A 26,599-nucleotide genomic window follows, 5' to 3' on the forward strand; every position below is an offset into this window, starting at 1 on the left:
ATCACTATAAGGCAGGTTTTCTAACGTGTTAACCATTCTTGTGGCTCTGCTGTGAACCCTCTCCAATTTATCAACACTGTTCTTGAACTGTGAGCACCAGAACTGGACACAGTATTCCAGGAGTGGTTGAAGCAATGCCAAATACAGAGGTAAAATAACCTCTCTGCTCCTACTTGAGAGTCCCGGGTGTCCAAGAATCACATTAGCCCTTTTGTCACAGTGTCACACTGGGGGCTTATGACCCACAAACCTTTTTCAGAGTCACCTGCTTCCCAGGATAGCCCCCCATCCTGTAACTATGGTCTACATTCTTTGTTCCTAGATGTATACAGTTATATTTAGCCATATTAAAATGCATATTGTTTGCTGAACATAAGAACAGCCAAACTGGATGAGACCAATGGTTCATTTAGTCCAGTATCCTGTCTTCCAATAGTGGCCAATGCCAGGTACATCAGAGGGAATGAACAGAATAGGTGAGTGATCATCAAGTGATCCATCCGCTGTCATCCACTCCCAGTTTCTTGCAATCAGAGGCTAGGGACATCCAGATCATCGGGTTGCATTCCTAACCATCTTGGCTAATAACCATTGTGCCCACCTTACCAAGCAATGCAGACTGCTTTGTAACAGTGATCTGTCCTTTTCATTATTTACAACTCCCCCAATTTTTGTGCCATCTTCCAACTTTATCAGGGATGATTTTTTGTTTTCTTCCAGGTTATTAATAAAAATGTTAAATAGTGTAGGGCCAAGAACCTATCTCTGGAGGACCCGACTAGAGGAACACACATGTTCGATGATTTCCTGTTTACAATTACATTTTCAGACCTATCAGTTAGCCGTCTTTTAATCTATTTAATGTATGCCATGTTCAATTTACATCTTTGTAGTTTTTAAATCCAAGTATCATGCCATACCAAGTCAAATGCCTTACAGAAGTCTAAGGTCAACTCTGTCACCTTTATCAACCAAATTTATAATCTCATCAAAAAAAATATCAAGTTCGTATGACAGGATCTATTTTCCATAAACTGGTGTTAATTGTCATTAATAATACTACCCTCCTTTCATAGATTCATAGATTCATAGATACTAAGGTCAGAAGGGACCATTCTGATCATCTAGTCCGACCTCCTGCACAGCGCAGGCCACAGAATCTCACCCACCCACTCCTATGAAAAACCTCACCCATGTCTGAGCTATTGAAGTCCTTAAATCATGGTTCAAAGACTTCAAGGAGCAGAGAAGCCTCCCTCAAGTCAACCATGCCCCATGCTACAGAGGAAGGCGAAAAACCTCCAGGGCCTCTCCAATCTTCCCTGGAGGAAAATTCCTTCCCGACCCCAAATATGGCAATCAGCTAAACCCTGAGCATATGGGCAAGATTCACCAGCCAGATACTACAGAAAATTCTTTCCTGGGTAACTCAGATCCCATCCATCTAATATCCCATCTCAGGGGATTTGGCCTATTTACCCTGAATATTTAAAGATCAATTACTTACCAAAATCCCATTATCCCATCATACCATCTCCTCCATAAACTTATCGAGTAGAATCTTAAAGCCAGATAGATCTTTTGCCCCCACTGCTTCCCTTGGAAGGCTATTCCAAAACTTCACTCCTCTGATGGTTAAAAACCTTCGTCTAATTTCAAGTCTAAACTTCCTGGTGGCCAGTTTATACCCATTTGTTCTTGTGTCCACATTGGTGCTGAGCTGAAATAATTCCTCTCCCTCTCCTGTATTTATCCCTCTGATATATTTATAGAGAGCAATCATATCTCCCCTCAACCTTCTTTTAGTTAGGCTAAACAAGCCAAGCTCCTTAAGTCTCCTTTCATAAGACAAGTTTTCCATTCCTCGGATCATCCTAGTAGCCCTTCTCTGTACCTGCTCCAGTTTGAATTCATCCTTTTTAAACATGGGAGACCAGAACTGCACACAGTATTCTAGGTGAGGTCTCACCAGTGCCTTGTATAACGGTACTAAAACCTCCTTATCCCTACAGGAAATGCCTCTCCTGATGCATCCCAAAACCGCATTAGCTTTTTTCACAGCCATATCACATTGGCAGCTCATAGTCATCCTATGATCAACCAATACTCCAAGGTCCTTCTCCTCTTCCGTTACTTCTAATTGATGCGTCCCCAACTTATAGCTAAAATTCTTGTTATTAATCCCTAAATGCATAACCTTACACTTCTCACTATTAAATTTCATCCTATTACTATTACTCCAGTTTACAAGGTCATCCAGATCCTCCTGTATAATATCCCGATCCTTCTCCGAATTGGCAATACCTCCCAGCTTTGTATCATCTGCAAACTTTGTTAGCACACTCCCACTTTTTGTGCCAAGGTCAGTAATAAAAAGATTAAATAAGATTGGTCCCAAAACCGATCCCTGAGGAACTCCACTGGTAACCTCCCTCCAACCTGACAGTTCACCTTTCAGTAGGACCCGTTGCAGTCTCCCCTTTAATCAATTCCTTATCCACCTTTTGATGTTCATATTGATCCCCATCTTCTCCAATTTAACTAATAATTCCCCATGTGGCACGGTATCAAATGCCTTACTGAAATCTAGGTAAATTAGATCCACTGCATTTCCTTTATCTAAAAAATCTGTTACTTTTTCAAAAAAGGAGATTAGGTTGGTTTGGCACGATCTACCTTTTGTAAAACCATGTTGTATTTTGTCCCATTTACCATTGACTTCAATGTCCTTAACTAATTTCTCCTTCAAAATTTTTTCCAGGACCTTGCATACTACAGATGTCAAACTAACTGGCCTGTAGTTACCCGGATCACTTTTTTTTTCCTTTCTTAAAAATAGGAACTATATTAGCAATTCTCCAATCATTCGGTACTATTCCTGAGTTTACAGATTCATTAAAAATTCTTGCTAATGGGCTTGCAATTTCAGGTGTCAATTCCTTTAATATTCTTGGATGAAGATTATCTGGGCCCCCCGATTTAGTCCCATTAAGCTGTTTCAGTTTCGCTTCTACCTCTGATATGGTAATATCTACCTCTATATCCTCCTTCCCATTTGTCATGCTACCATTATCCCCAAGATCCTCTTTAGCTTTATTAAAGACTGAGGCAAAGTATTTGTTTAGATATTGGGCCATGCCTAGATTATCTTTAACCTCCACTCCATCCTCAGTGTTAAGCGGCCCCACTTCTTCCTTCTTAGTTTTCTTCTTATTTATATGGCTATAGAACCTTTTACTATTGGTTTTAATTCCCTTTGCAAGGTCCAACTCGACTCGACTTTTAGCCTGTCTCACTTGATCCCTACATGTTCTGACCTCAATTAGGTAGCTTTCCTTGCTGATCCCTCCCATCTTCCACTCCCTGTATGCTTTCTGCTTCTTCTTAATCACCTCTCTAAGATGCTTGCTCATCCAGCTTGGTCTACAACTCCTTCCTATGAATTTTTCCCCTTTCTTGGGATACAGGCTTCCGATAGCTTCTGCAGTTTTGATTTAAAGTAATCCCAGGCCTCCTCTACCTTTAGATCCATAAGTTCTTCAGTCCAATCCAATTCCCTAACTAATTTCCTTAATTTTTGAAAGTCAGCCCTTTTGAAATCAAAAACCCTAGTTGCAGATTTATTTTTGTTAATCCTTCCATTTAGTTTGAACTGAATTAGCTCATGATCACTTGAGCCAAGATTGTCCCCTACAATCATTTCTTCTATGAGGTCCTCGCTACTCACCAAAATTAAATCTAAAATGGCATCCCCTCTAGTCGGTTCAGCAACTACTTGATGAAGGAATCCATCAGCTATCGCATCTAGGAAAATCTGAGCCCTATTATTATTACTAGCACTGGTCCTCCAGTCTATATCTGGGAAGTTAAAGTCTCCCATGATCACGCAGTTTCCATTAGTATTTACTTTATTAAAGACATTAAACAGGGCTCTATCCATATCCAAATTAGATCCCGGAGGTCTATAGCACACCCCAAGCACTATCGTAGGAGAGGCTCTACTAGTTATCTTCCCCAGTGAAATTTTTGCCCAGACGGACTCTGTTTTATCCATTGCATCGCTTCTTATTTCTTTACATTCTACCTCATCATTGATATACAATGCTGCTCCACCACCTTTACCTTTATTTCTGTCTTTCCTAAACAGCACATACCCTTCAATACCTGTAGTCCAGTCATGACTACTATTCCACCATGTTTCTGTTATCCCTATGATATCTGGTTTCACTTCCTGCACCAGTAGCTCTAGTTCCTCCATTTTGTTACCTAGACTCCTCACATTGTTGTACAATTTCATTCTTTATTAATCAAATCCCATATCAGCCAGTCCATTATCTTGCCTGGGCTGGATGTCAGAATGACAAACCTATAATTACTTGGGTCATCCCATTTACCCTTTCTAAATGTTGGCACAACTTTATCTTTCTTCCAGTCTTCTGAAACTTCCCTGGTGTTCCAGTCTAACTGAAAAACAACATTAACAGTCCAGCAAGCTCCTCAGTCAGATCTTTGAAAACTCTTGGATGCAAATTATCTGGACCTACTGATTTAGGAATGTCTAATATTAGTAGCAGCTATTTAACAAGGAAAGAGTGTTATCATCTTATGGAAAACAGTCTCATCATATATTTTTTTTCTTAAATACAGAACAGAAATATTAATTGGACACTTTTGCCTTTTCTGCATTATTATTGATAATTCTACTATTTCCATCCAGTAATGGACAAATACCACTGTCCGGTTTCTTTTTGTTCCTAATGTACTTTTAAAATTCCGTCTTATTTTCCTTTACTCTGATAGCCATAGATTTATCCTTGTGTTCCTTTGTCTCCCTTATCAATTTTCTACAATTTCAAGCCTCTTATTTATATTCATTACTATTACTATGAACTTCCATTTGTTATATATTATTATTTTTATTTTTTATAGTTGCCTTCACTTCTCCTCTAAATGAGGTCAGTTTTTTAACCAATATGGCCTTCTTCCTCAATTGTGACTTTTTAGGTGGGTATCTAGTACCATATTCTTAAACAATTCTCAATTATCATTCATATTTTTCTGGTTATATTCTTTCTCCTAGCTCATGTGGCTCATAATTGTTTTCAGCTTTATTCATTGGCCATAGCACCAAGAATAAATATCATGGTCTGGACTTTATTCTTTTGCACATTATAATGCAGAAAAGGCAAAAGTGTTCAATTAATATTTCTGTTCTGTATTTGAGAAAAAACATGATGAGACTGCTTTCCATAAGATGATAACACTCTTTCCTTTCCACTAGTTTCTTGGTCTGCAAAGCATTCTGTGTGGATTTTTGCTGAGGTCTTTGGTCAGTTCAAGGAGCTGCCTATTGCTAAGGCTGTTTGTCAGTCTGGACAACTTCCAGACTGGATATTGCAAAGTCATTGGATGATCCAGGAATATATCTGTTTGGGTATGGCAAGGGTCCTTAGTCAGTCTGGGGAGCTGCTTGTCAAGGTGTTGCAAGGTCTGTTATTTGGACAATGGTTAATCTGCAGAGCTGTCTGTGTGGATGTCACAGGGCTCAATTAGGACCAGCTGTCTATCTGGATAGTGTAGGTTTCAAGATGTAATTTTAAATAAATTATTATTATAGTATAGGCACTGCAGGTAGCAAACCCTGTGTTAAGATAGCCCAACACTTTCTATTATAGGACCCCATTTTCAGGTGCTTATAACTTTGTCAAACTTTTAACTATTAAGGCTTAAATATTCCCTGATCAGCATCTACCTCGGGCTGAATATTTTGGGAAAGTTTCAGCAAAAACAATTCAGTCATTTCAGAGACTGAAGCTAGGGGAAATATGTTGTTTTACCCATGATAAAAAATGCATTCTGCCATTTAGTTGAGAAACTCTAGCACTTCTATGCTTTCAAGTAGGAACTTCTTGCAATCCCGTTTCACTTGCTACACACCTTATAGCTTCTGCACCAAATGTGGTGGGACTCCTACAGACTACAGAGCATCGTCCATCTAGTGCACTGAATGAGGCAGAGGTTCTGTGAAAAAAATGGTATGCGATTATGTAATTAAAGACTGCATCATAATACATGCAAGGGAGATGAATTAACCCGAATTCTAAGATTTCCTAACTTTTGAGTGCTTGACTTTGTAACCTTCATAATATTCTTTAACATAATTTTTAAAATGTAATTATTATTATGTTTATTATGATGGTGCATAAAAATCCTGATCAGGAATGGAAGCCCATTATTCTAGGCTCTGTATAAACACAAAGGAAGAAATGCCTCCAGTACCAAAATCTTAAAATCCAATTTGTCTGTTGTAGAGGCTTGAATATGGTCTTGAATAACTATCCATCTGGGTGTTGTTGGGACCAGTGTGGAGTCTGGGAGCTGTCTGGGGTTTGAAGAGGTTATTGTTTGTCAATAACAATAGTCTTGTGTCTGGGTGCTGTGAGGGCTTTGGCAGAGTCTGAGGAGTCACCTGTTTGAGTGCTGTGAGGATTGGTGCTGCTCTCTGGAGCTTGTGTATCTAGATATGGTAGGAGCCAATGTTTGGTCTGGGACAGCCCCCTGTCTTGGTGGTGGCGTGTTTAGATGGGGTTTGGGAAAACAATTGCCTTGGTTTTGTAGGAGTTATTCTGGTATGTTTTCATAGATTCATAGATACTAAGGTCAGAAGGGACCATTCTGATCATCTAGTCCGACCTGCACAGCGCAGGCCACAGAATCTCACCCATCCACTCCTACGAAAAACCTCACCTATGTCTGAGCTATTGAAGTCCTCAAGACTTCAAGGAGCAGAGAATCCTCCCTCAAGTGACCCGTGCCCCATGCTACAAAGGAAGGCGAAAAACCTCCAGGGCCTCTCCAATCTGCCCTGGAGGAAAATTCCTTCCCGACCCCAAATATGGCGATCAGCTAAACCCTGAGCATATGGGCAAGATTCACCAGCCAGACGCTACAGAAAATTCTTTCCTGGGTAACTCAGATCCCATCCATCTAATATCCCATCTCAGGGGATTAGTCCTATTTACCCTGTTCTAGGGCAATTGTTTGGTTTCTGGAGCCCAATATCCGGATTTAGTAGAAGTGGTTAATTCCAGAGAGAGCTGTCCATATGTGTGTTTTAGGTGCCACTGTTTGGTGCCAGGGGAGCCATCTGTCCAGGTGTTGTAGGGATGAGTGTTGGTTCTGGGGAGCTGTGTGTGTGTTGTTGGGACTTGTGAGACATCTGTCTTTTTGTTGTGGTGGTCAGCACTAGTTCTGAGGATCCTTCTGTGAAGGTGTTGTAGGGATGGTGTTAGGTTTTGGGAGCTGTCCATCTGGGTGTTGTAGGAGGTCAATGTTGGGTCCAGGGAGCTATCTGTATAAGTGTTTAGGAACAGGTATTGGGTCTTGTGTGCCAGCTGTCTGATTTTGTAAATATCATGTTGGGACCCAGGAGCTACCTTTGTTGGAGTCACAGGGTCAGTATTGGATCCCTGTAGCTGTCTACCTGGGTTTTGCTGTGATGATGCTGGGGTCCTGGAAGCCTCTGTCTGACATTGTTGTGATGGTGCTGGGGCTCAGAAGCTGTCTGGGTTTGGAGGGATGGTGTTGGTGCTCGGGAACAACTGTCTGGGTGTTGGGGGTATACTGTTGAGGCTCGGAAACTGTCTATTGGAATGTTGGAGGGATGAGGTAGGGTCCCAGAAGCTGTCAGTCTGAGTGCCGTAGGGACTGATGTGGGGCCCAGGGAACTCTCTGTGTGTATGGGTTTTCATCCCTTATTCTGCAGATCCTTGATCTCTAGAATCTCTCTCCACAGTGATTTGCTCCAATTCATTGCTTCCTCTTGTGGAAGTAGGCACCATTCCAGCAGCCTGACTCAAGAAATGGAAAGTGAAATTGGTGCTATGCTGTGCGGAAGGCAAAGCTCTCGGCCTGTGTCCATGTGCAGTGATAGGAAGGCAGGGCTCTTAACAAAGCTGGTATGGGGAGCTCAGGGAGGCTGCATTGCTGGCCGCTCCTTCCTTAAGCCAGGAACCTCTGTGTGCCCTTTGGCAGTGTAAGGCAGATACTGCGCCCAAGGCTGTCTGCTGGGTGAGGTTGTGGGTTGGGAGAACAGGCTGCTGTCTGGATGGTCTAATATCCAGATCTGGATGGACAGGAGCGGGGGGGTACATGAGTGGGAACTCACAGCATGGCCAATGCTTCAATAAAGTCAGTTCAAAGAGCAGTTTGGGTCAGAGCTATTAAGCTTCTGCCAAGCCAAGTGCCTGCTGAGCCTTGCTTTTGAGGAGGTCTGGCATGCTGAACTGGGAGGGCCAGGCTGCTCAGCGCTCTCGCCCTGGGAATTCAAAGGAGGGTACTTAGGACTATTGGGATCTGTACGTGGCCCACTCACAACTGCCTCCAGAGAGAAGGGTTGTGGTGTTGTTGTCAGTACCCAGGAACAGTACCCAGAGGGATCCAATACAGAGCAGCCACATCCCATGTGAGATGCAATATGAGGGAAGAGTTCCCAGGGGGAATACTGCAGATGCAGGCTGATGAAGTGGTCTGTAGCCCATGAAAGCTTATGGTCAAATAAATGTATAAGTCTCTAAGGTACCACAAGTACTCATGTTCTTTTTGTGGATACAGACTAACACGGGCTGCTACTCTGAAACCCGTAAGGGGGAAGTAGCACTGTAGCAGAGAGGTGCCCAGGGGAGCGGAGCTGTAGGGAAGTGATAATATGAAGGTTCATAGCCATAGAGGTGCAATGCCCAGGGTAGCAGGGCAATAGGGAAGTGATGCCGCAAAGGTTTGTTGTCATGGGGATATGGTGCACAGAGGAACAGGGCATTAGGGAAATGATGCCACCTGGGTTCGTAGCCATAGGGATACGGTGCACAGGGGAGCAGGGCAGTAGGGAAGTGATGCCGCGAAGGTTCATTGACATAGGGGTGCAGTGTCCAGTGCAGGAGAGTGATAGGGAAGTGATGCCACGAAGGTTCACTGCCATAGGGGTGCAGTGTCCAGGGAAGCAGGGCAGTAGGGAAGTGATACTGCTAAGGTTCATTGCCATATGGTTGCGGTGCACAGTGGAACAGGGCGGTAGGGACATGATATCGTGGTTCTTTGCCATAGGGGTGTGGTGTCCAGGGAAGCAGGGTAGTAGGGATATGATGCCACGAAGATTCATTTCCATAGTGGTGTGGTGCCCAGGGAAGCAGAACTGCAGGGAAGTGATGCCGTGGTTCATTGCCATAGCGGTACCATGCCCAGTGGAGTAGGGCGGTAGGGAAGTGATACCAGGAAAGTTCATCGCCTTAGCAGTGTTTTGCCCAGAGGAGCCAGGCTGTAGGGAAGTGATGCCGCCAAGGTTCTTTGCCATAGAGGTGCCGTGCCCAGGGGAGCAGGGCAGTAGGGAAGAGATACTGCAATTCATTGCCATAGGGGTGTGGTACGCAATGGAACAGGGCTGTAAGGACATAATGCCATGGTCCATTGCCATAGGAGTTGGTGCCCAGTGCTGCAGGGCACTAGGGAAGTGTTTTTGTGAATGTTCATTGCCATAGGGGTGCGCTATCCAGGGGAACAGGACGGTGTGGAAGTGATGCCACGAAGTTTCATTGCTGTACATTTCCGGTGCGCATTGAAACAGGGTGGTAGGTTTATTACCATAAGGCAGTAGTTCTCAAACTTTTGTACTGGTGACCCCTTTCACATAGCAAGTCTCTGAGTGCGACCCCCCCTTATAAATTAAAAACACATTTTTATATATTTAACACAATTATAAATGCTGGAGGAAAAGCAGGGTTTGGGGTGCAGGCTGACAGCTTGCGACGCCCCCATGTAATTGGGATGAGACCACATGAGGGGTCCCAACCCCAATTTGAGAACCCCTGCCATAGAGGTATGGCACCCAGTGACGCAGGGCAGTAGGAAAGTGATGCTGTCATTCATTGCCATGGGGTAAGGTGCCCAGGGCAGCAGGACAGTAGGGAATTGATTCCGCAAAAGTTCATTGCCACAGGGGTGTGATGCTCAGGGGAGCAGGGCTGCAGGGAAATGATGCCGTGGTTCATTGCCATAGGGGTGCCGTCCCAATGGAGCAGGGCAGCAGGGAAGTGATGCCATCAAGTTTCATTGCCATTGGGGTATGGTGACCAGTGGAGCAGAGTGGTGGGGATGCGATGCTGCAAAAGTTCATTGCCTTAGCGGTGTTTTGCCCAGGGGAGCCAGGCTATAGGGAGGTGATGCCGCAAAGATTCTTTGCCGTAGGGGTGAGGTGCCGAGGGCAGCAGAGTGGTAGGGAAGTTATTCCATGAATTTTCATTATCATAGTGGTGCAGTGTCCAAGGGAGCAGGGCTGTTAGGAAGTGATGCCGTGAAGGTTCATTGCCATACGGTTGTAGTGCACAGTGGAACCGGGCAGTAGGTATGTGATGCTCTGGTTCATTGCCATAGGGGTGCGATGCCCAGGGGAGCAGGGGCGGTAGGGAATTGATGCCGTGAAGGTTCATTGCCAGAGGGGTGCGGTGCCCAGGGGAGCAAAACGGAAGGGAAGTGATGCCGCGAAGGTTCATTGCTGTACAGTTCCAGTTCACAGTGGAACAGGGCCGTAGAGATGTGATGCCATGGTTCATTGCCATAGGAGTGAGGTGCCCAGAGCAGCTGGGAGGTAGGGAAGTGATGCCACGAATGTTCATTGCCATAGTGGTGCGGTGTGCAGGGGAGGAGGGTGGTAGGGAAGAGATATCGTGATGGTTCATTGCCATATGGGTGCGGTGTGCAGTGTAACAGGGCGGTGCGGATGTGATCCCGTGATTCTTTGTCATAGGGGTGAGGTGCCCAGGGCAGCAGGGCAATAGGGAAGTGATTCCACAGATGTTCATTGCCATATGGGTGTGGTGTCCAGGGGAGCTGGGCAGTAGGGAGCAAATGCCGCAAAGGTTCATTGCCGTACTTTTGTGGTGTGCAGTGGAACAGGGCGGTAGGGACATGATATCATGATTCTTTGCCATAGTGGTGCAGTGCCCAGGAAAGCAGAACTGCAGTGAAGAGATGCCATGGTTCATTGCCATAGGTGTACCGTGCCCAGTGGAGCAGGGCGGTAGGGAAGCGATACCATGAAAGTTCATTGCCTTAGCAGTGTTTTGCCCAGAGGAGCCAGGCTGTAGGGAAGTGATGCCGCCAAGGTTCTTTGCCATAGCGGTGCCGTGCCCAGGGGAGCAGGGCAGTACGGAAGAGATACCACAATGGTTCATTGCTGTAGAGGTGTGGTACGCAGTTGAACAGGGCTGTAAGGACATGGTGCCATGGTCCATTGCCGTAGGGGTCAGTGCCCAGTGCTGCAGGGCACTAGGGAAGTGTTTTTGTGAATGTTCATTGCCATAGGGGTACACTGTCAAGGGGAACAGGCGGTATGGAAATGATACCGCGAAGTTTCAGTGCCATACATTTCTGGTGCGCATTGAAACAGGGTGGTAGGGACTTGATGCCGTGGTTCATTACCATAGGGCAGTAGTTCTCAAACTTTTGTACTGGTGACCCCTTTCACATAGCAAGCCTCTTAGTGCGACCCCCCCACTTATAAATTAAAAATGCATTTTTATATATTTAACACCATTATAAATGCTGGAGGAAAAGCAGGGTTTGGGGTGGAGGCTGATAGCTTGCGACCCCCCATGTAATAACCTCACGACCCCCTGAGCGGTCCCAACCCCAATTTTTGAACCCCTCCCAGTGACACAGGGCAGTAGGAAAGTGATGCTGTCATTCATTGCCATTGGGTAAGGTGCCCAGGGCAGCAGGGTGGTAAGGAATTGATTCCGCAAATGTTCATTGCCACAGTGGTGTGATGCTCAGGGGTGCAGGGCTGCAGGGAAGTGATGCCATGGTTCATTGCCATAGGGGTGCCGTCCCAGTGGAGCAGGGTTGCAGGGAAGTGAAGCCATCAAGTTTCATTGCCATTGGGGTACAGTGACCAGTGGAGCAGAGTGGTGGGGACGCGATGCTGCAAAAGTTCATTGCCTTAGCGGTGTTTTGCCCAGGGGAGCCAGGCTGTAGGGAGGTGATACCGCAAAGGTTCTTTGCCATAGGAGTGAGGTGCCGAGGGCAGCAGAGTGGTAGGGAAGTTATTTCGTGAATTTTCATTATCATCGTGGTGCAGTGTCCAAGGGAGTAGAGCTGTTAGGAAGTGATGCCGTGAAGGTTCATTGCCGTACGGTTGTAGTGCACAGTGGAGCCGGGCAGTAGGGATGCGATGCTGTGGTTCATTGCCATAGGGGTGCGGTACCTGGGGAGCAGGATGGTAGGGAATTGATGCCGTGAAGGTTCATTGCCAGAGGGGTGCGGTGCCCAGGGGAGCAAGACGGAAGGGAAGTGATGCCGCGAAGGTTCATTGCTGTACAGTTCCAGTTCACAGTGGAACAGGGCCGTAGAGATGTGATGCCATGGTTCATTGCCATAGGAGTGAGGTGCCCAGAGCAGCTGGGAGGTAGGGAAATGATGCCATGAATATTCATTGCTATATGAGTGTGGTATCCAGGGGAGCAGGGCAGTAGGGAACAGATGCCAGAAAGGTTCATTGCTGTATTTTTGCAGTGCGCAGAGGAACAGGGCGATAGGGACATGATATTGTGGTTCATTCCCATAGGGATAAGATGCCCAGACAGCAGGGTGACAGGAAAGTGAAACCGCGAAGGTTCATTTCCATAGCAGTGCGGTGCCCAAGGAAGCAGGTCTGTAGGGAAGTGATGCCATGGTTCATTGCCATAGGGGTGCGGTTCCCAGTGCAGCAGAGTGGTAGGGAAATGATGCCACGAAGGTCATTGCCATAGGAGTGTAGTGCCCAGTGACACGGAGGGTAGTAGGGAAGTGATGCTGTCGTTCATTGCCATAGGGCTGAGGTGCCCAGGGGATCAGGGCAGTAGAGAAGTGATACCACAAAAGTTCGTTTCCATAGGAGTGTGATGTCCAGGTGAGCAGGGTGGTAGGGAAGTGATGCCGCGAAGGTTTATTTCCATAGGGTGTGGAGCCCGGGGAGCAGGGCCATAGGGAATTGGTACCATGATGGTTCATTGCCATAGGGATGCGTTGCCCAGGGGAGCAGGGTGGTAGGGAAGTGATGCCGTGAAGATTCATTGGCATTAGGGTGCGGTGCCCAGAGAGTAGGGAGGAACGGATGTGTAGAAAGAATAGTAAATATGGCAGGCGACCAGCTTGGCTTAACAGTGAAATCCTTGCTGATTTTAAACACAAAAAAGAAGCTTACAAGAAGTGGAAGATTGGACAAATGACCAGGGAAGAGTATAAGAATATTGCTCAGGCATGCAGGAGTGAAATCAGGAAGGTCAAATCACACTTGGAGTTGCAGCTAGCAAGAGATTTTAAGGTTTCAGAGTAGCAGCCGTGTTAGTCTGTATTCGCAAAAAGAAAAAGAGTACTTGTGGCACCTTAGCGACTAACAAATTTATTTGAGCATAAGCTTTCGTGAGCTACAGCTCACTTCATCGGATGCATTTTAAGAGATTTTAAGAGTAACAAGAAGGGTTTCTTCAGATATGTTAGCAACAAGAAGAAGGTCAAGAAAAGTGTGGGCCCCTTACTGAATGGGGGAGGCAACCCAGTGACAGAGGATGTGGAAAAAGCTATTGTACTTAATGCTTTTTTTGCCTCTGTCTTCATGAAGAAGGTCAGCTCCCAGACTACTGCACTGGGCAGCACAGCATGGGGAGGAGGTGACCAGCCCTCTGTGGAGACAGAAGTGGTTCGGGACTATTTAGAAAAGCTAAATGAGCACAAGTCCATGCGCTGCATCCGAGAGTTCTAAAGGAGTTGGCGGATGTGATTGCAGAGCCATTGGCCATTATCTTTCAAAACTCATTGCGATCCATGGAAGTTCCGGACCACTGAAAAAAGGCTAATGTAATGCCCATCTTGAAAAAAGGGAAGAAGGAGGATGCGGGGAACTACAAGCCTGTCAGCCTCACCTCAGTCCCTGGAAAAATCATGGAGCAGGTCCTCAAGGAATCAATTCTGAAGCACTTAGAGGAGAGGAAAGTGATCAGGAACAGTCAGCATGGATTCACCAAGGGCAAGACATGCCTGACTAATCTATTTGCCTTCTATGACAAGATAACTGGCTCTGTGGATGAGGGGAAAGCAGCGGACGTGTTGTTCCTTGACTTTAGGAAAACTTTTGACACAGTCTCCCACAGTATTCTTGCCAGCAAGTTAAAGAAGTATGGGCTGGATGAATGGACTATAAGGTGGATAGAAAGCTGGCTAGATTATCGGGCTCAACGGGTAGTGATCAATGGCTCCATGTCTAGTTGGCAGCCAGTATCAAGCGGAGTGCCCCAAGGGTCGGTCCTGGGGCCGGTTTTGTTCAATATCTTCATTAATGATCTGGAGGATGGCATGGATTGCACCCTCAGCAAGTTTGCAGATGACATTAAACTGGGAGGAGAGGTAGATACGCTGGAGGGTAGGGATAGGATACAGAGGGACCTAGACAATTTAAAGGATTGGGCCAAAAGAAATCTGATGAGGTTCAACAAGGACAAGTCCAGAGTCCTGCACTTAGGACAGAAGAATTCCATGCACTGCTACAGACCAGGGACTGAATGGCTAGGCAGCAGTTCTGCAGAAAAGGACCTAGAGGTTATAGTGGATGAGAAGCTGGATATGAGTCATCAGTGCGCCCTTGTTGCCAAGAAGGCCAATGGCATTTTGGGATGTATAAGTAGGGGCATTGCCAGCAGATCGAGGGACGTGATTGTTTCCCTCTATTCGACATTGGTGAGGCCTCATCTGGAGTACTGTGTCCAGTTTTGGGCCCCACACTACAAGAAGGATGTGAAAAAATTGGAAAACGTCCAGCGGAGGGCAACAAAAATGATATGGGGACTGGAACACATGACTTATGAGGAGAAGCTGAGGGAACTGAGATTGTTTAGTCTGCGGAAGAGAAGAATGAGGCGGGATTTGATAGCTGCTTTCAGCTACCTGAAAGGGGGTTCCAAAGAGGACTGTTCTCAGTGGTAGCAGATGACAGAATGAGGAGTAATGGTCTCAAGTTGCAGTGGGGGAGGTTTAGGTTGGATATTAGGAAAAACTTTTTCACAAGGAGAATGGTGAAGCACTGGAATGCATTACCTAGGGCGGTGGTGGAATCTCCTTCCTTTGAAGTTTTTAAGGTGAGGCTTGACAAAGCCCTGGCTGGGATGATTTAGTTGGGGATTGGTCCTGCTTTGAGCAGGGGCTTGGACTAGATGACCTCCTGAGGTCCCTTCCAACCCTGATATTCTATGATACAATGATTCTATGAAGGGAAGTGACACTCCCAAGGTTCATTTCCATAGGGGTGCGGTGCCCAGGGGAGCTGGGATGTAGGGAATTGATGCCGTGGTTCATTGCCATAGCTATGCTGTGCCTACTGGAGCAGGGCAGTAGGGAAGTATTCCTGTGAAGGTTCATTTCCATAGGGGTGCGATGCCCAGGAGAGCAGGGTGTTAGGGAAGTGATACCGCAAAGGTTCATTGCCATAGGGCTGGGGTGCGCAGTGCAGCAGGGAGATGGGGAAGTGATGCCCCTAAGGTTCATTGCATAGGGGTGCAGTGCCCATGGCAGTACGGCAGTAGAGAAGTATTCCCCCGAAGGTTCATTGCCATAGGGGTGTGGTGCGCAGGGGAGCAGGGCTGTAGGGAAGTGATACCGCGAAGATTCATTGCTGTTGAGGTGCGGTGCCCAGGGGAGCAGGGACCTGAGTGTTCATTGTTTTTGGAAGAGCCCTTTCTGAGGGACTCAACACCAAGGCACGTTTTTGAAGTGTAGTGCAGTGTTTGAGTGGCTGTTCTGGGAATCACTGTACCGTGCTCTGCCCTTAGGGGAGGCATGTTAGAAATGGTCTCAGCTGTGCTTTCACACTGCAAGGGCTGGAGAAGATGCTGGAGTGAGACGCTGATGGAGCTTAATCTGTGCGCTTCAAAAAGAAGACTTACAGGTTATGATTTCACTGTGTAAGCGCTTTCATGGGATGAAAATATTTCTAGCAGAGAAAGAGTGCAAGAGCCAATGGCTGGAAACTGAAGCAAGACTTTCACATTAGAAATAAGGCATATCATCTTAGCTATGAAGGTGATTATCCCTGGGAACAAAGTGCCAAGGGAACTGGTGTATTCTCTATCTCTTAATGTCTTCATATCCAGCTGACTGCCTTCCTGGAAGATGCTTTAGTCAAACACAAGTTACAGGGCCCAGTACAGGTATGAATGGTTGAAGTTCTCTGGCTTGGGCTACACAGCAGGTCAGACTGGATGATCTGTTGGTCCTCCCTGCTCTTAAAATATGTGAATCCCACATCTCATTGTGTTCCCCCAGCGCTCCCTTCACTGCTGTGCTTCCCTGCCCCTTCCCACCCTGCCATACCCCCCCCATCTCCCTCTCTGCACACTGTCAGCCCACCACACTGCCATTCCTCTTTGCTCTCCCACACTCTTCTGTGCTCCCCCACTCCACCATGGTCCATTGTCCCTCCCACGCCACAATGTTATCGTCCCTTGCTGCTGCACCATGTTCTCCCATACTCCCACCTCATTCCCCCATCCCTCCTCACCCTACTCTTCTTTCCCTTCCCTCCTTGCCATGCTCCTTGCCCACTGCCTTACCCTGTCCCTTCTGCATATGCACAGCACCTTGCCATGCTCACCCATGCACCCCTTCGCAACACTCTGTTGACTCTCCCCAATGTATCCCCTGCTTCACCACCCCTACCCACCCTACTTCTTGTCCCTCTCCATAATGATGCCATGCCAGCTCTGTCAGCCTGCCTCCCTCTGCCATCTGCCTGCCTGTCACTACCTATCCCCAGGCACTCATCTCTCCCTGCACCCTGCCTCATTGGCTCAGCATCCTCTTCCCTCCACCCTACTCCCTGATTTTCTTGGCCCTACATGCTTCCCTCCCCCTTCTCGTTGCTTACTGCTCTCTTATGCCCCCCCACTGCAGTCCCCCTCAGCTTGCCTGATCCCTCAGCTTACACAATGCTGAAAGCACTACTTGTCCATTTCTCTGGGCATTTATAGGGATTTCTAAAAGGTTTTGCACAAACACACGTAGCACTCACTGAGCCCCAAATTTTGACTCCTTTCCATGCACAGAGACACTCAGATGCCCAGCCCCTGGCAATAGCATGGCCCATACCAACGCTGACTCCTCTCCCTCCTAAGTGCAATTGAGCTCCTCAGGCCTGCACGGGTAAATCAGGTGTTTTCATGTGGGCATGTGCAAGCCTTTTGTCATTAGCACCTGTCATGGGTGAGCGCCTGATTTTGCAGCTGAGCAAATGGACATCACTGTGATGTGTCCATTTATTTGTGCCCATCTGTGTGTGTGAGTGTTCACATCCAGGTGTGTGAGAGCACGTTTGCCCATGCATGTATGTTTGTATGCATGTCTGTGTGAGTGTATGTGAGTGTGAGCGTGTGACTGTGCATGTCTCTTTGTGTGAATGTGCATGTTTGTGTGATTGTGCACATCTGTGAGTATGTGACTGGGCATGTCCATGAGTATGAGTGGGCATGTCCATATCTGATATGTGCGTGCCTATGTCTTTGTGCATGAAGGGCTTTGTGCTCCACTAGTCAGGTGTCCTCTGCCCTAATCTAACTCCAGTGCCAAGCTCTGGAGCAGGGAGTTGCTTGGTAATGGAGCTGGATATTGATAGGGCCCTACTAAATTCGTGGCCATGAAACATGAGTCACAGCCCGTGAAATCTGGTCTTGTGAGTGCTTTTACCCTATACTATACAGATTTCACGGGAGAAGCCAGCCTTTCTCAAGTTGGGGGTCCTGACCAAAAAGGGAGTTGCGGGGGGGTTGGGGCTCATAAAGTATTTTATGAGGGACTTGGTATTGCCACCATTACCTCTGCGTTGCTTTCAGAGCTGGGTGGCCAGAGAGTGGCGGCTGCTGACTGAGGGCCCAACTCTGCAGGCAGCAGCGCAGAAGTAACGGTGGCAATACCATACCATGTCATCCTTACTTCTGTGCTGCTGCTGGCGGTGGCTCTGCCTTCAAAGCTGGGCTCCCTGCCAGCAGCCGCTGCTCTCCAGCTGCCCAGCTCTGATGGCAGCGCCACTGTCAGCAGGAGCACAGAAGTAAGGGTGGTAGTACTGCAACTCCCCCTACAATAATCTTGCGACCCCACGCACACACACAACTCCTTTTTGTGTCAGGACCCCTACGATTACAACACCATGAAATTTAGATGTAAATAGCTGAAATAATGAGATTTACAAATTTTAAAATGCTATGACTGTGAAATTGACTAAAATGGACCGTAAATTTGGTAGGGCTCTGTATATGGAGGGTGGCAGAAAGAAAGCAGAGTTGTGGAGAGTGAAGAAAAACTGGTGGGAAAGGAGAGAGATCCAGAGGCTGGGAGCTGGCATGGTTGGGGGGAAGGGCTGGCAAAGACAGGGGACTAGTGAAGGATGGAGGTAGGTGGTACTGGCTGGGGTTCTGCAGAGGCTGAGAGAGGGCCAGTGGAGTCTGGGGGAACTGGAGCAGGTTAGGAGGAGCAGGTTAGAGGAAGACCTCATTGGTAGTGTTGGCCAGATAGTCTGGTGGAGCCTGGAGTGGGGCCAGTGGCACCCAAGGCACTGGTAAAGGCAGCAGATACCAGAGGAAGCCTGGGGGAAACAGGTGCAAGGCAGAGATGCAGGGCAGGGCTGATGCAGGCTGGAAGGGCTGGCAGGGTCCTGCGGGGAGCGTGTAGACTGGGGGCTGTATAATGATGTGACCCTGTCATCCTTTTCTGCTCCTCATTAGAGTCCCCTGAGCGGAACAGGCTGTGAATGGGGCTCTGAACTGAGGTATGTCCGCACGGCTTCCACCAGGGTGTTGCAGCTAATGTGCCCCAGGGGATGGGCCATGGGAGGAGCCTCCCTGCCCACGGAAGGGACTCACAGGGGGTGACACAACCGATACAGGAGCTGGGGGAGGGAGAACCTATGGGCATGATACAGCTGCTGCAGTAGCCAGGGGTGTGGGGGGCACTATGGGGACCACACAGCTGATGCCGGAGCAGCGGGTGGGAAGCAATGGGGATGAGGCAGTCACTGCAGGAGCTGCGGGAAACCAGTGGGGGTGACACAGTTATTTCAGGAGCTGGAGGTGTGGAGTGTGGTGGCTGATGGGTTATTTTTGAAAAACAACATTTTCAAGAACATCAGTTGATCATTAACTCTGACTCACAGTGCCAACCCCTTCTGTCTGACCTGCAACTCCTAGCCCCATAGCTCTCACCTCTGACTCAAGCATCCAATCTGTGTGGCTTGACCTCTGATCCCCAGCACCTGATCCATGGCACCAATCTCCTGACTCACTGAGCTCAGATTTTGAGCCCTGGCTCTGCAGGGACCTGGCTTAGTGAACTTATGTATTTACTTGTAGGAAGTCTGCCTTGTGTGAAACCAGTGCCAAAGGAGACTTAAGAGTCACTGTGCCCAAAAGCTCAGAACTGTGGGAAGGGGAGCAGGGCAATGGAAGGGAGCTATTGGAGAGGGGCATTGGGGCACAGTAGAACTGGGAAGGATTTTCAGTGGGTGTCAGGGTTCCCTCCACACACTCTGAACTCTGGGGTACAGATGTGGGGTCCCACATGAAAGACCCCCTAAGCTTATATTCTACCAGCTTAGGTTAAAACTTCTCCAAGGCACAAATTCCTTTCCTTGTCTTTGGACGGTATATTGCTGCCACCACCAAGTGATTTACACAAAAATTCAGGGAAGGAATCCCTATCCTCCCAATATATCCCCCCAAGCCCCTTTACTCCCTTTTCTGGGGAGGCTTGAGACTAAAATACCGACCAGTTACCTTAGCAATGTGAGCTCAACCAGACCCTTTGTCTTTAGGACACTGAAATCAGTCAGGTTCTTAAAAGAAGAACTTTTATTATAAAAAAAAAAGTAAAAGAATCACACCTGCAAAATCAGGATGGAAGTAACTTTACAGGATTTAAAGGTTTAAAACACAGAGGATTCCCCTCTGGGCTCAGCTTCACAGTTACAAAAACAGGAATGAAACTACCTCTGTAGCATAGGAAAATTCACAAGCCAAAACAAGAGCTAACCTAACGCATTTCATAGATTCATAGATTCATAGATACTAAGGTCAGAAGGAACCATTCTGATCATCTAGTCCGACCTCCTGCACAACGCAGGCCACAGAATCTCACCCATCCACTCCTACGAAAAAACCTCACCTATGTCTGAGCTATTGAAGTCCTCAAATCGTGGTTTAAAGACTTCAAGGACCAGAGAAGCCTCCCTCAAGTGACCCGTGCCCCATGCTACAGAGGAAGGCGAAAAACCTCCAGGGCCTTTCCAATCTGCCCTGGAGGAAAATTCCTTCCCGACCCCAAATATGGTGATCAGCTAAACCCTGAGCATATGGACAAGATTTACCAGCCAGATACTACAGAAAATTCTTTCCTGGGTAACTCAGATCCCATCCATCTAATATCCCATCTCAGGGGATTAGGCCTATTTACCCTGAATATTTAAAGATCAATTAATTACCAAAATCACATTATCCCATCATACCATCTCCTCCATAAACTTATCGAGTAGAATCTTAAAGCCAGATAGATTTTTTGCCCCCACTGCTTCTCTTGGAAGGCTATTCCAAAACTTCACTGCTCTGATGGTGAGAAACCTTCGTCTAATTTCAAGTCTAAACTTCCTGGTGGCCAGTTTATACCCATTTGTTCTTGTGTCCACATTGGTGCTGAGCTTAAATAATTCTTCTCCCTCTCCTGTATTTATCCCTCTGATATATTTATAGAGAGCAATCATATCTCCCCTCAACCTTCTTTTAGTTAGGCTAAACAAGCCAAGCTCCTTAAGTCTCCTTTCATAAGACAAGTTTTCTATTCCTCGGATCATCCTAGTAGCCCTTCTCTGTACCTGCTCCAGTTTGAATTCATCCTTCTTAAACATGGGAGACCAGAACTGCCCACAGTATTCTAGGTGAGGTCTCACCAGTGCCTTGTATAATGGTATTAATAAAACCTCCTTATCCCTACTGGAAATGCCTCTCCTGATGCATCCCAAAACCGCATTAGCTTTTTTCATAGCCATATCACATTGGCAGCTCATAGTCATCCTATGATCAACCAATACTCCAAGGTCCTTCTCCTCTTCCGTTACTTCTAATTGATGCGTCCCCAATTTATAACTAAAATTCTTGTTATTAATCCCTAAATGCATAACCTTACACTTCTCACTATTAAATTTCATCCTATTACTATTACTCCAGTTTACAAGGTCATCCAGATCCTCCTGTATAATATCCCGATCCTTCTCCGAATTGGCAATACCTCCCAGCTTTGTATCATCTGCAAACTTTGTTAGCACACTCCCACTTTTTGTGCCAAGGTCAGTAATAAAAAGATTAAATAAGATTGGTCCCAAAACCGATCCCTGAGGAACTCCACTGGTAACCTCCCTCCAACCTGACAGTTCGCCTTTCAGTAGGACCCGTTGCAGTCTCCCCTTTAATCAATTCCTTATCCACCTTTTGATGTTCATATTGATCCCCATCTTCTCCAATTTAACTAATAATTCCCCATGTGGCACGGTATCAAACGCCTTACTGAAATCTAGGTAAATTAGATCCACTGCGTTTCCTTTATCTAAAAAATCTGTTACTTTTTCAAAAAAGGAGATCAGATTGGTTTGGCACGATCTACCTTTTGTAAAACCATGTTGTATTTTGTCCCATTTACCATTGACTTCAATGTCCTTAACTAATTTCTCCTTCAAAATTTTTTCCAGGACCTTGCATACTACAGATGTCAAACTAACTGGTCTGTAGTTACCTGGATCACCTTTTTTTCCTTTCTTAAAAATAGAAACTATATTAGCAATTCTCCAATCATTCAGAACAACTCCTGAGTTTACAGATTCATTAAAAATTCTTGCTAATGGGCTTGCAAATTTCAGGTGCCAATTCCTTTAATATTCTTGGATGAAGATTATCTGGGCCCCCCGAATTAGCCCAATAAGCTGTTTGAGTTTCGCTTCTACCTCTGATATGGTAATATCTACCTCCATATCCTCATTTCCATTTGTCATGCTACCATTATCCCTAAGATCTTCTTTAGCCTTATTAAAGACTGAGGCAAAGTATTTGTTTAGATATTGGGCCATGCCTAGATTATCTTTAACCTCCACTCCAGCCTCAGTATTTAGCGGTCCCACTTCTTCTTTCTTAGTTTTCTTCTTATTTATATGGTTATAGAACCTTTTACTATTGGTTTTAATTCCCTTTGCAAGGTCCAACTCGACTCAACTTTTAGCCTGTCTCACTTTATCCCTACATGTTCTGACCTCAATAAGGTAGCTTTTCTTGCTAATCCCTCCCCTCTTCCACTCCCTGTATGCTTTCTGCTTCTTCTTAATCACCTCTCTAAGATGCTTGCTCATCCAGCTTGGTTTACAACTCCTGCCTATGAATTTTTTCCCCTTTCTTGGGATACAGGCTTCCGATAGCTTCTGCAGCTTTGATTTAAAGTAATCCCAGGCCTCCTCTACCTTTAGATCCATAAATTCTTCAATCCAATCCACTTCCCTGACTAATTTCCTTAATTTTTGAAAGTCAGTCCTTTTGAATCAAAAACTCTCGATGCAGATTTATTTTTGTTAATCCTTCAGTTCAGTTTGAAATGAATTAGCTCATGATCACTTGAGTCAAGATTATCCCCTACAACCATTTCTTCTATGAGGTCCTCGCTACTCACCAAAATTAAATCTAAAATGGCATCCCCTCTAGTCGGTTCAGCAACTACTTGATGAAGGAATCCATCAGCTATCGCATCTAGAAATATCTGAGTCCTATTATTATTACTAGCACTGGTCCTCCAGTCTATATCTGGGAAGTTAAAGTCTCCCATGATCATGCAGTTTCCATTAGTATTTACTTTATTAAAGGTTTCAGAGTAGCAGCCGTGTTAGTCTGTATTCGCAAAAAGAAAAGGAGTATTTGTGGCACCTTAGAGACTAACAAATTTATTTGAGCATAAGCATATGCAGTGCATACATCCGATGAAGTGAGCTGTAGCTCACGAAAGCTTATGCTCAGATAAATTTGTTAGTCTCTAAGGTGCCACAAATACTCCTTTTCTTTTTACTTTATTAAAAACATTAAAAAGGGCTCTATCCATATCCAAATTAGATCCCAGAGGTCTATAGCACACCCCAAGCACTATCGTAGGAGAGGCTCTACTAGTTATCTTCCCCAGTGAAATTTTTGCCCAGACGGACTCTGTTTTATCCATTGCATCGCTTCTTATTTCTTTACATTCTACCTCATCATTGATATACAATGCTGCTCCACCACCTTTACCTTTATTTCTGTCTTTCCTAAACAGCACATACCCTTCAATACCTGTAGTCCAGTCATGACTACTATTCCACCATGTTTCTGTTATCCCTATAATATCTGGTTTCACTTCCTGCACCAGTAGCTCTAGTTCCTCCATTTTGTTATCTAGGCTCCTCGCATTGGTGTACAAACATCTTAATTTTTGCTGTTTGGCCTCGCTCACATTTTGTACCCTATTAGGCACAGTCATTCTACAGCCAGTATAACCTATTAGACTAGTATTCACACTGCCCTCGCTCCTTATATACATTTCCTTGCCCTACTCACAGTTTCTTTGGTTTTAGATGGATTATTCCAGGTATATGTTTTAGGAGATATTGTGTCTGCTTGGCTTCTCCCTCTGGAGAGGGAACAACACACAGAATAACAAAACAATCCATCCCCCGCCCAGATTTGAAAGTATCTCCTTTCCTCTTTGGTCCTTCTGGTCAGGTGCCAAGTAGGTTATTTGAACTGCTTAACGCTTTACAGGAAAGGCAATTCAGTACAGCTGCCAATCATACATAAAGGTTGCTACCCTTCCCCCTGTATTCATGACAGTGGGAGTGACATGGAGACCCTCTTTGGGTAGCAGCAATGTCTGATGCTGTGTCACACTCCAAGCTCTGTGCTGGCGGTGTGGCAGCTGGGTGGTCTTTCTCCCCCAAATTTTGATATTGTATGCCTGTTTCTGTGGGGGATTGTGTGTGTGTGTGTGCGAGAGAGAGAGATGGTGTTTCTGGGGTGGGGAAGCACTGTGCACGTGTTTGTACAGTACAGTGTTCTCCTTGGGAACCAGAGTATTGGGGGGAAGGTGATGCGGGGGGGATACTGTTATCTGTGCGATGTAGTATTTCTGTGGCGGGGGTATAAGGTGTCTGTGGAGGAGATGAGGAGAGTATTGTGTATATGTGTGGATATTGTGTCTGAGTAGGGGGGGAGGGATAGCTCAGTGGTTTGAGCATTGGCTTGCTAAACCCAGGGTTGTGAGTTCAATCCTTGAGGGGGCCATATAGGGATTTGGGGCAAAAATTGGGGATGGGTCCTGCTTTGAGCAGGGGGTTGGACTAGATGATCTCCTGAGGTCCCTTCCAACCCTGATATTCTATGATTCTATTTGATGAGTATATCCAGCATTGTGTCACGTATTTACGTGTTGGAAAAATTGTGAATGTGTGATGAGTTTGTGTGTGGTGGCAGTATTGTAGGTATATTGTGTCTCTCTGGAACAGTACTGTGTGTCTGCAATGTAGCATACTGAGGAGAATCCCACATGTTTTGAGGTGTATTGTGTGTGGTATTGAGTATGTGGCATGTATTTGTGGTATACTGTGTGTGGGTGTTTTCTCAACAGCACAGTGTATGTGAGAGATGTGTAGTGTGGGGGTGTATTATGTGTGTTATAATGTGTGGAGGATGTAGTGTGTGTGTGTGAGAAAGGAATGTTGTGTGCATAGGAATATAGTCTGTGTGGTATTGTGTGTGCAGAGGAGTAGTGTATGTGGCATTGTGTGTGTGTGTGTGAGAGAGAGAGAGAGGTGTAATGTGTGTGGTATTGTATGTGCGGAGGTGTGGAGTGTGTGGTATAGTGTGTGTGTCGGAGAGAGGGTGTAGTATATATGGTATTTTGTACGTAGGGGTGTAGTGTATGTGGTACTGTGTGTGTGTGTATGAGACAGAGGGATATAGTGAGTGTGGTATAGTGTGTGTCGGTGAGGGTGACAGAGAGGCAGATGGGAGTAGTGTGTGTGGCATTCTGTATATATGTGTGTGTGTATGTGTGTGTGTGTCAGAGAGAGAGAGGTGTTGTGTGTGTAATTTACTGTGTGTGTGTGAGAGAGTGACAGAGAGGCAGAAAGTAGTAGTGTGTGTGGCACTGTGTGTATGTGTGTTTGTGTCTGTGTGTGTGTGAGAGAGGGGGTGTTCTGTGTGTGGTATTGTCTATGTGTGTGAGGGTGACAGAGAAGCATAAAGAAGTTGTGGGGGGGCATTGTGTGTATGAGAGAGAGGTGTGTGGCGTGTGTGGTATAATGTGTGGGTGAGGGTGACAGAGAGGCAGAAGGGAGTAGTGTGTGTGGCATTGTGTGTGTGTGTGTGTGTGTGTGTGTGAGAGAGAGAGAGAGAGAGAGAGAGAGAGGAGTGTTGCATGCATGGTATAGTGTGTGTGGGTGAGGATAAAGGAGAGGCCGAAGGGACTAGTGTGTGTATGCATATGTGTGTATGCGAGAGAGGGGGTATTGCATGTGTGATATTGTGTGTGGGGTGTGGTGCATGTGGTATTGTGTGTTTGTGTGTGAGAGAGAGGGGTGTTGTGTGTGTGGTATTATCTGTGGGTGAGGGTAACAGAGAGGCAGAAAGGAGTAGTGTGTGTGGCATTGTGTGCATTTGTTTATGTGTGTGACAGAAAGGGGTGTTGTGTGCGTGGTATACTGTGTGGGGATGAGGGTGACAGAGAGGCAGAAGGGAGTAGTGTGTGTGACATTGTGTGTGTGTGAGAGACAGAGGGGTGTTGCGTGCGTGTGTAGTGTGCGTGGGTGAGGATGACAAAGAGGTAGAAGGGACTGTTGTGTGGCATAGTGTATATGTGTGTGTGTGAGAGAGAGGGGGTGTTGCATGTGTGCTATAGTGTGTGGGGGTGAGGGCGACAGAGGCAGAAGGGTGTAGTGTGTGTGGCATGTGTGTGTGAGTGTGTGTGAGGCAGGGGTGTTGAATGCATGATTTCGTGTTTATGAGTGATGATGACAGAGGGGCAGAAGGGAGTAGTGTGTTTGGCATTGTGTTTATGTGTGTGTATATGAAAGAGAGGGGTGTTCTATGTGTGGTATAGTGTGTGGTTGTGAGGGTGACAGAGGCAGAAGAGAACAGTGAATCTGGCATTGTGTGTATGTATGTGTGTGTGAGAGAGACAGAGGGGTGTTGCATTCATGGTATAGTGTGTGTGGGTGAGGATGACAGATGCAGAAGAGTAGTGTGTGTGGTATTGTGTGTTTGTATGTATGTGAGAGAGAGGGGGTGTTGTGTGTGTGGCATAGTGTGTGGTGGTGTGGTGCATGTGTTATTGTGTGTATGTGTGTGTGTGTGACAGAGGGGTGTTGCCTGTGTGGTATTGTCTGTGACAGAGAGGCAAGAAGGGAGTAGTGTGTGTGTGGCATTGTGTGTGTGTGTGAGTGTGTGTTTGTGTGAGAGAGAGGGGGTGTTGCATGCGTGGT

General features: G+C 46.3%; 1 protein-coding gene across 3 annotated transcripts in view; it reads left to right on the plus strand.

Annotated features, from left to right (window-relative positions):
* PCDH1 (protocadherin 1) overlaps positions 1-26,599 on the plus strand; it is a 134,427-nt gene that overhangs the window by 98,924 nt on the left and 8,904 nt on the right. The window contains exon 5 of one of the 3 annotated variants that reach the window (XM_038414755.2): positions 18,795-18,838. The exons of the other annotated variants lie outside the window; for them this stretch is intronic. Coding sequence (XP_038270683.1) covers positions 18,795-18,820 — 26 coding nt within the window. The 3' untranslated portion in view covers positions 18,821-18,838. The remainder of the gene's footprint in view (positions 1-18,794; positions 18,839-26,599) is intronic. 3 annotated transcript variants of the gene reach the window in all.

This window comes from Dermochelys coriacea, chromosome 8 (genome assembly GCF_009764565.3).
Source record: "Dermochelys coriacea isolate rDerCor1 chromosome 8, rDerCor1.pri.v4, whole genome shotgun sequence".
Lineage (NCBI taxonomy): Eukaryota > Metazoa > Chordata > Testudines > Dermochelyidae > Dermochelys > Dermochelys coriacea.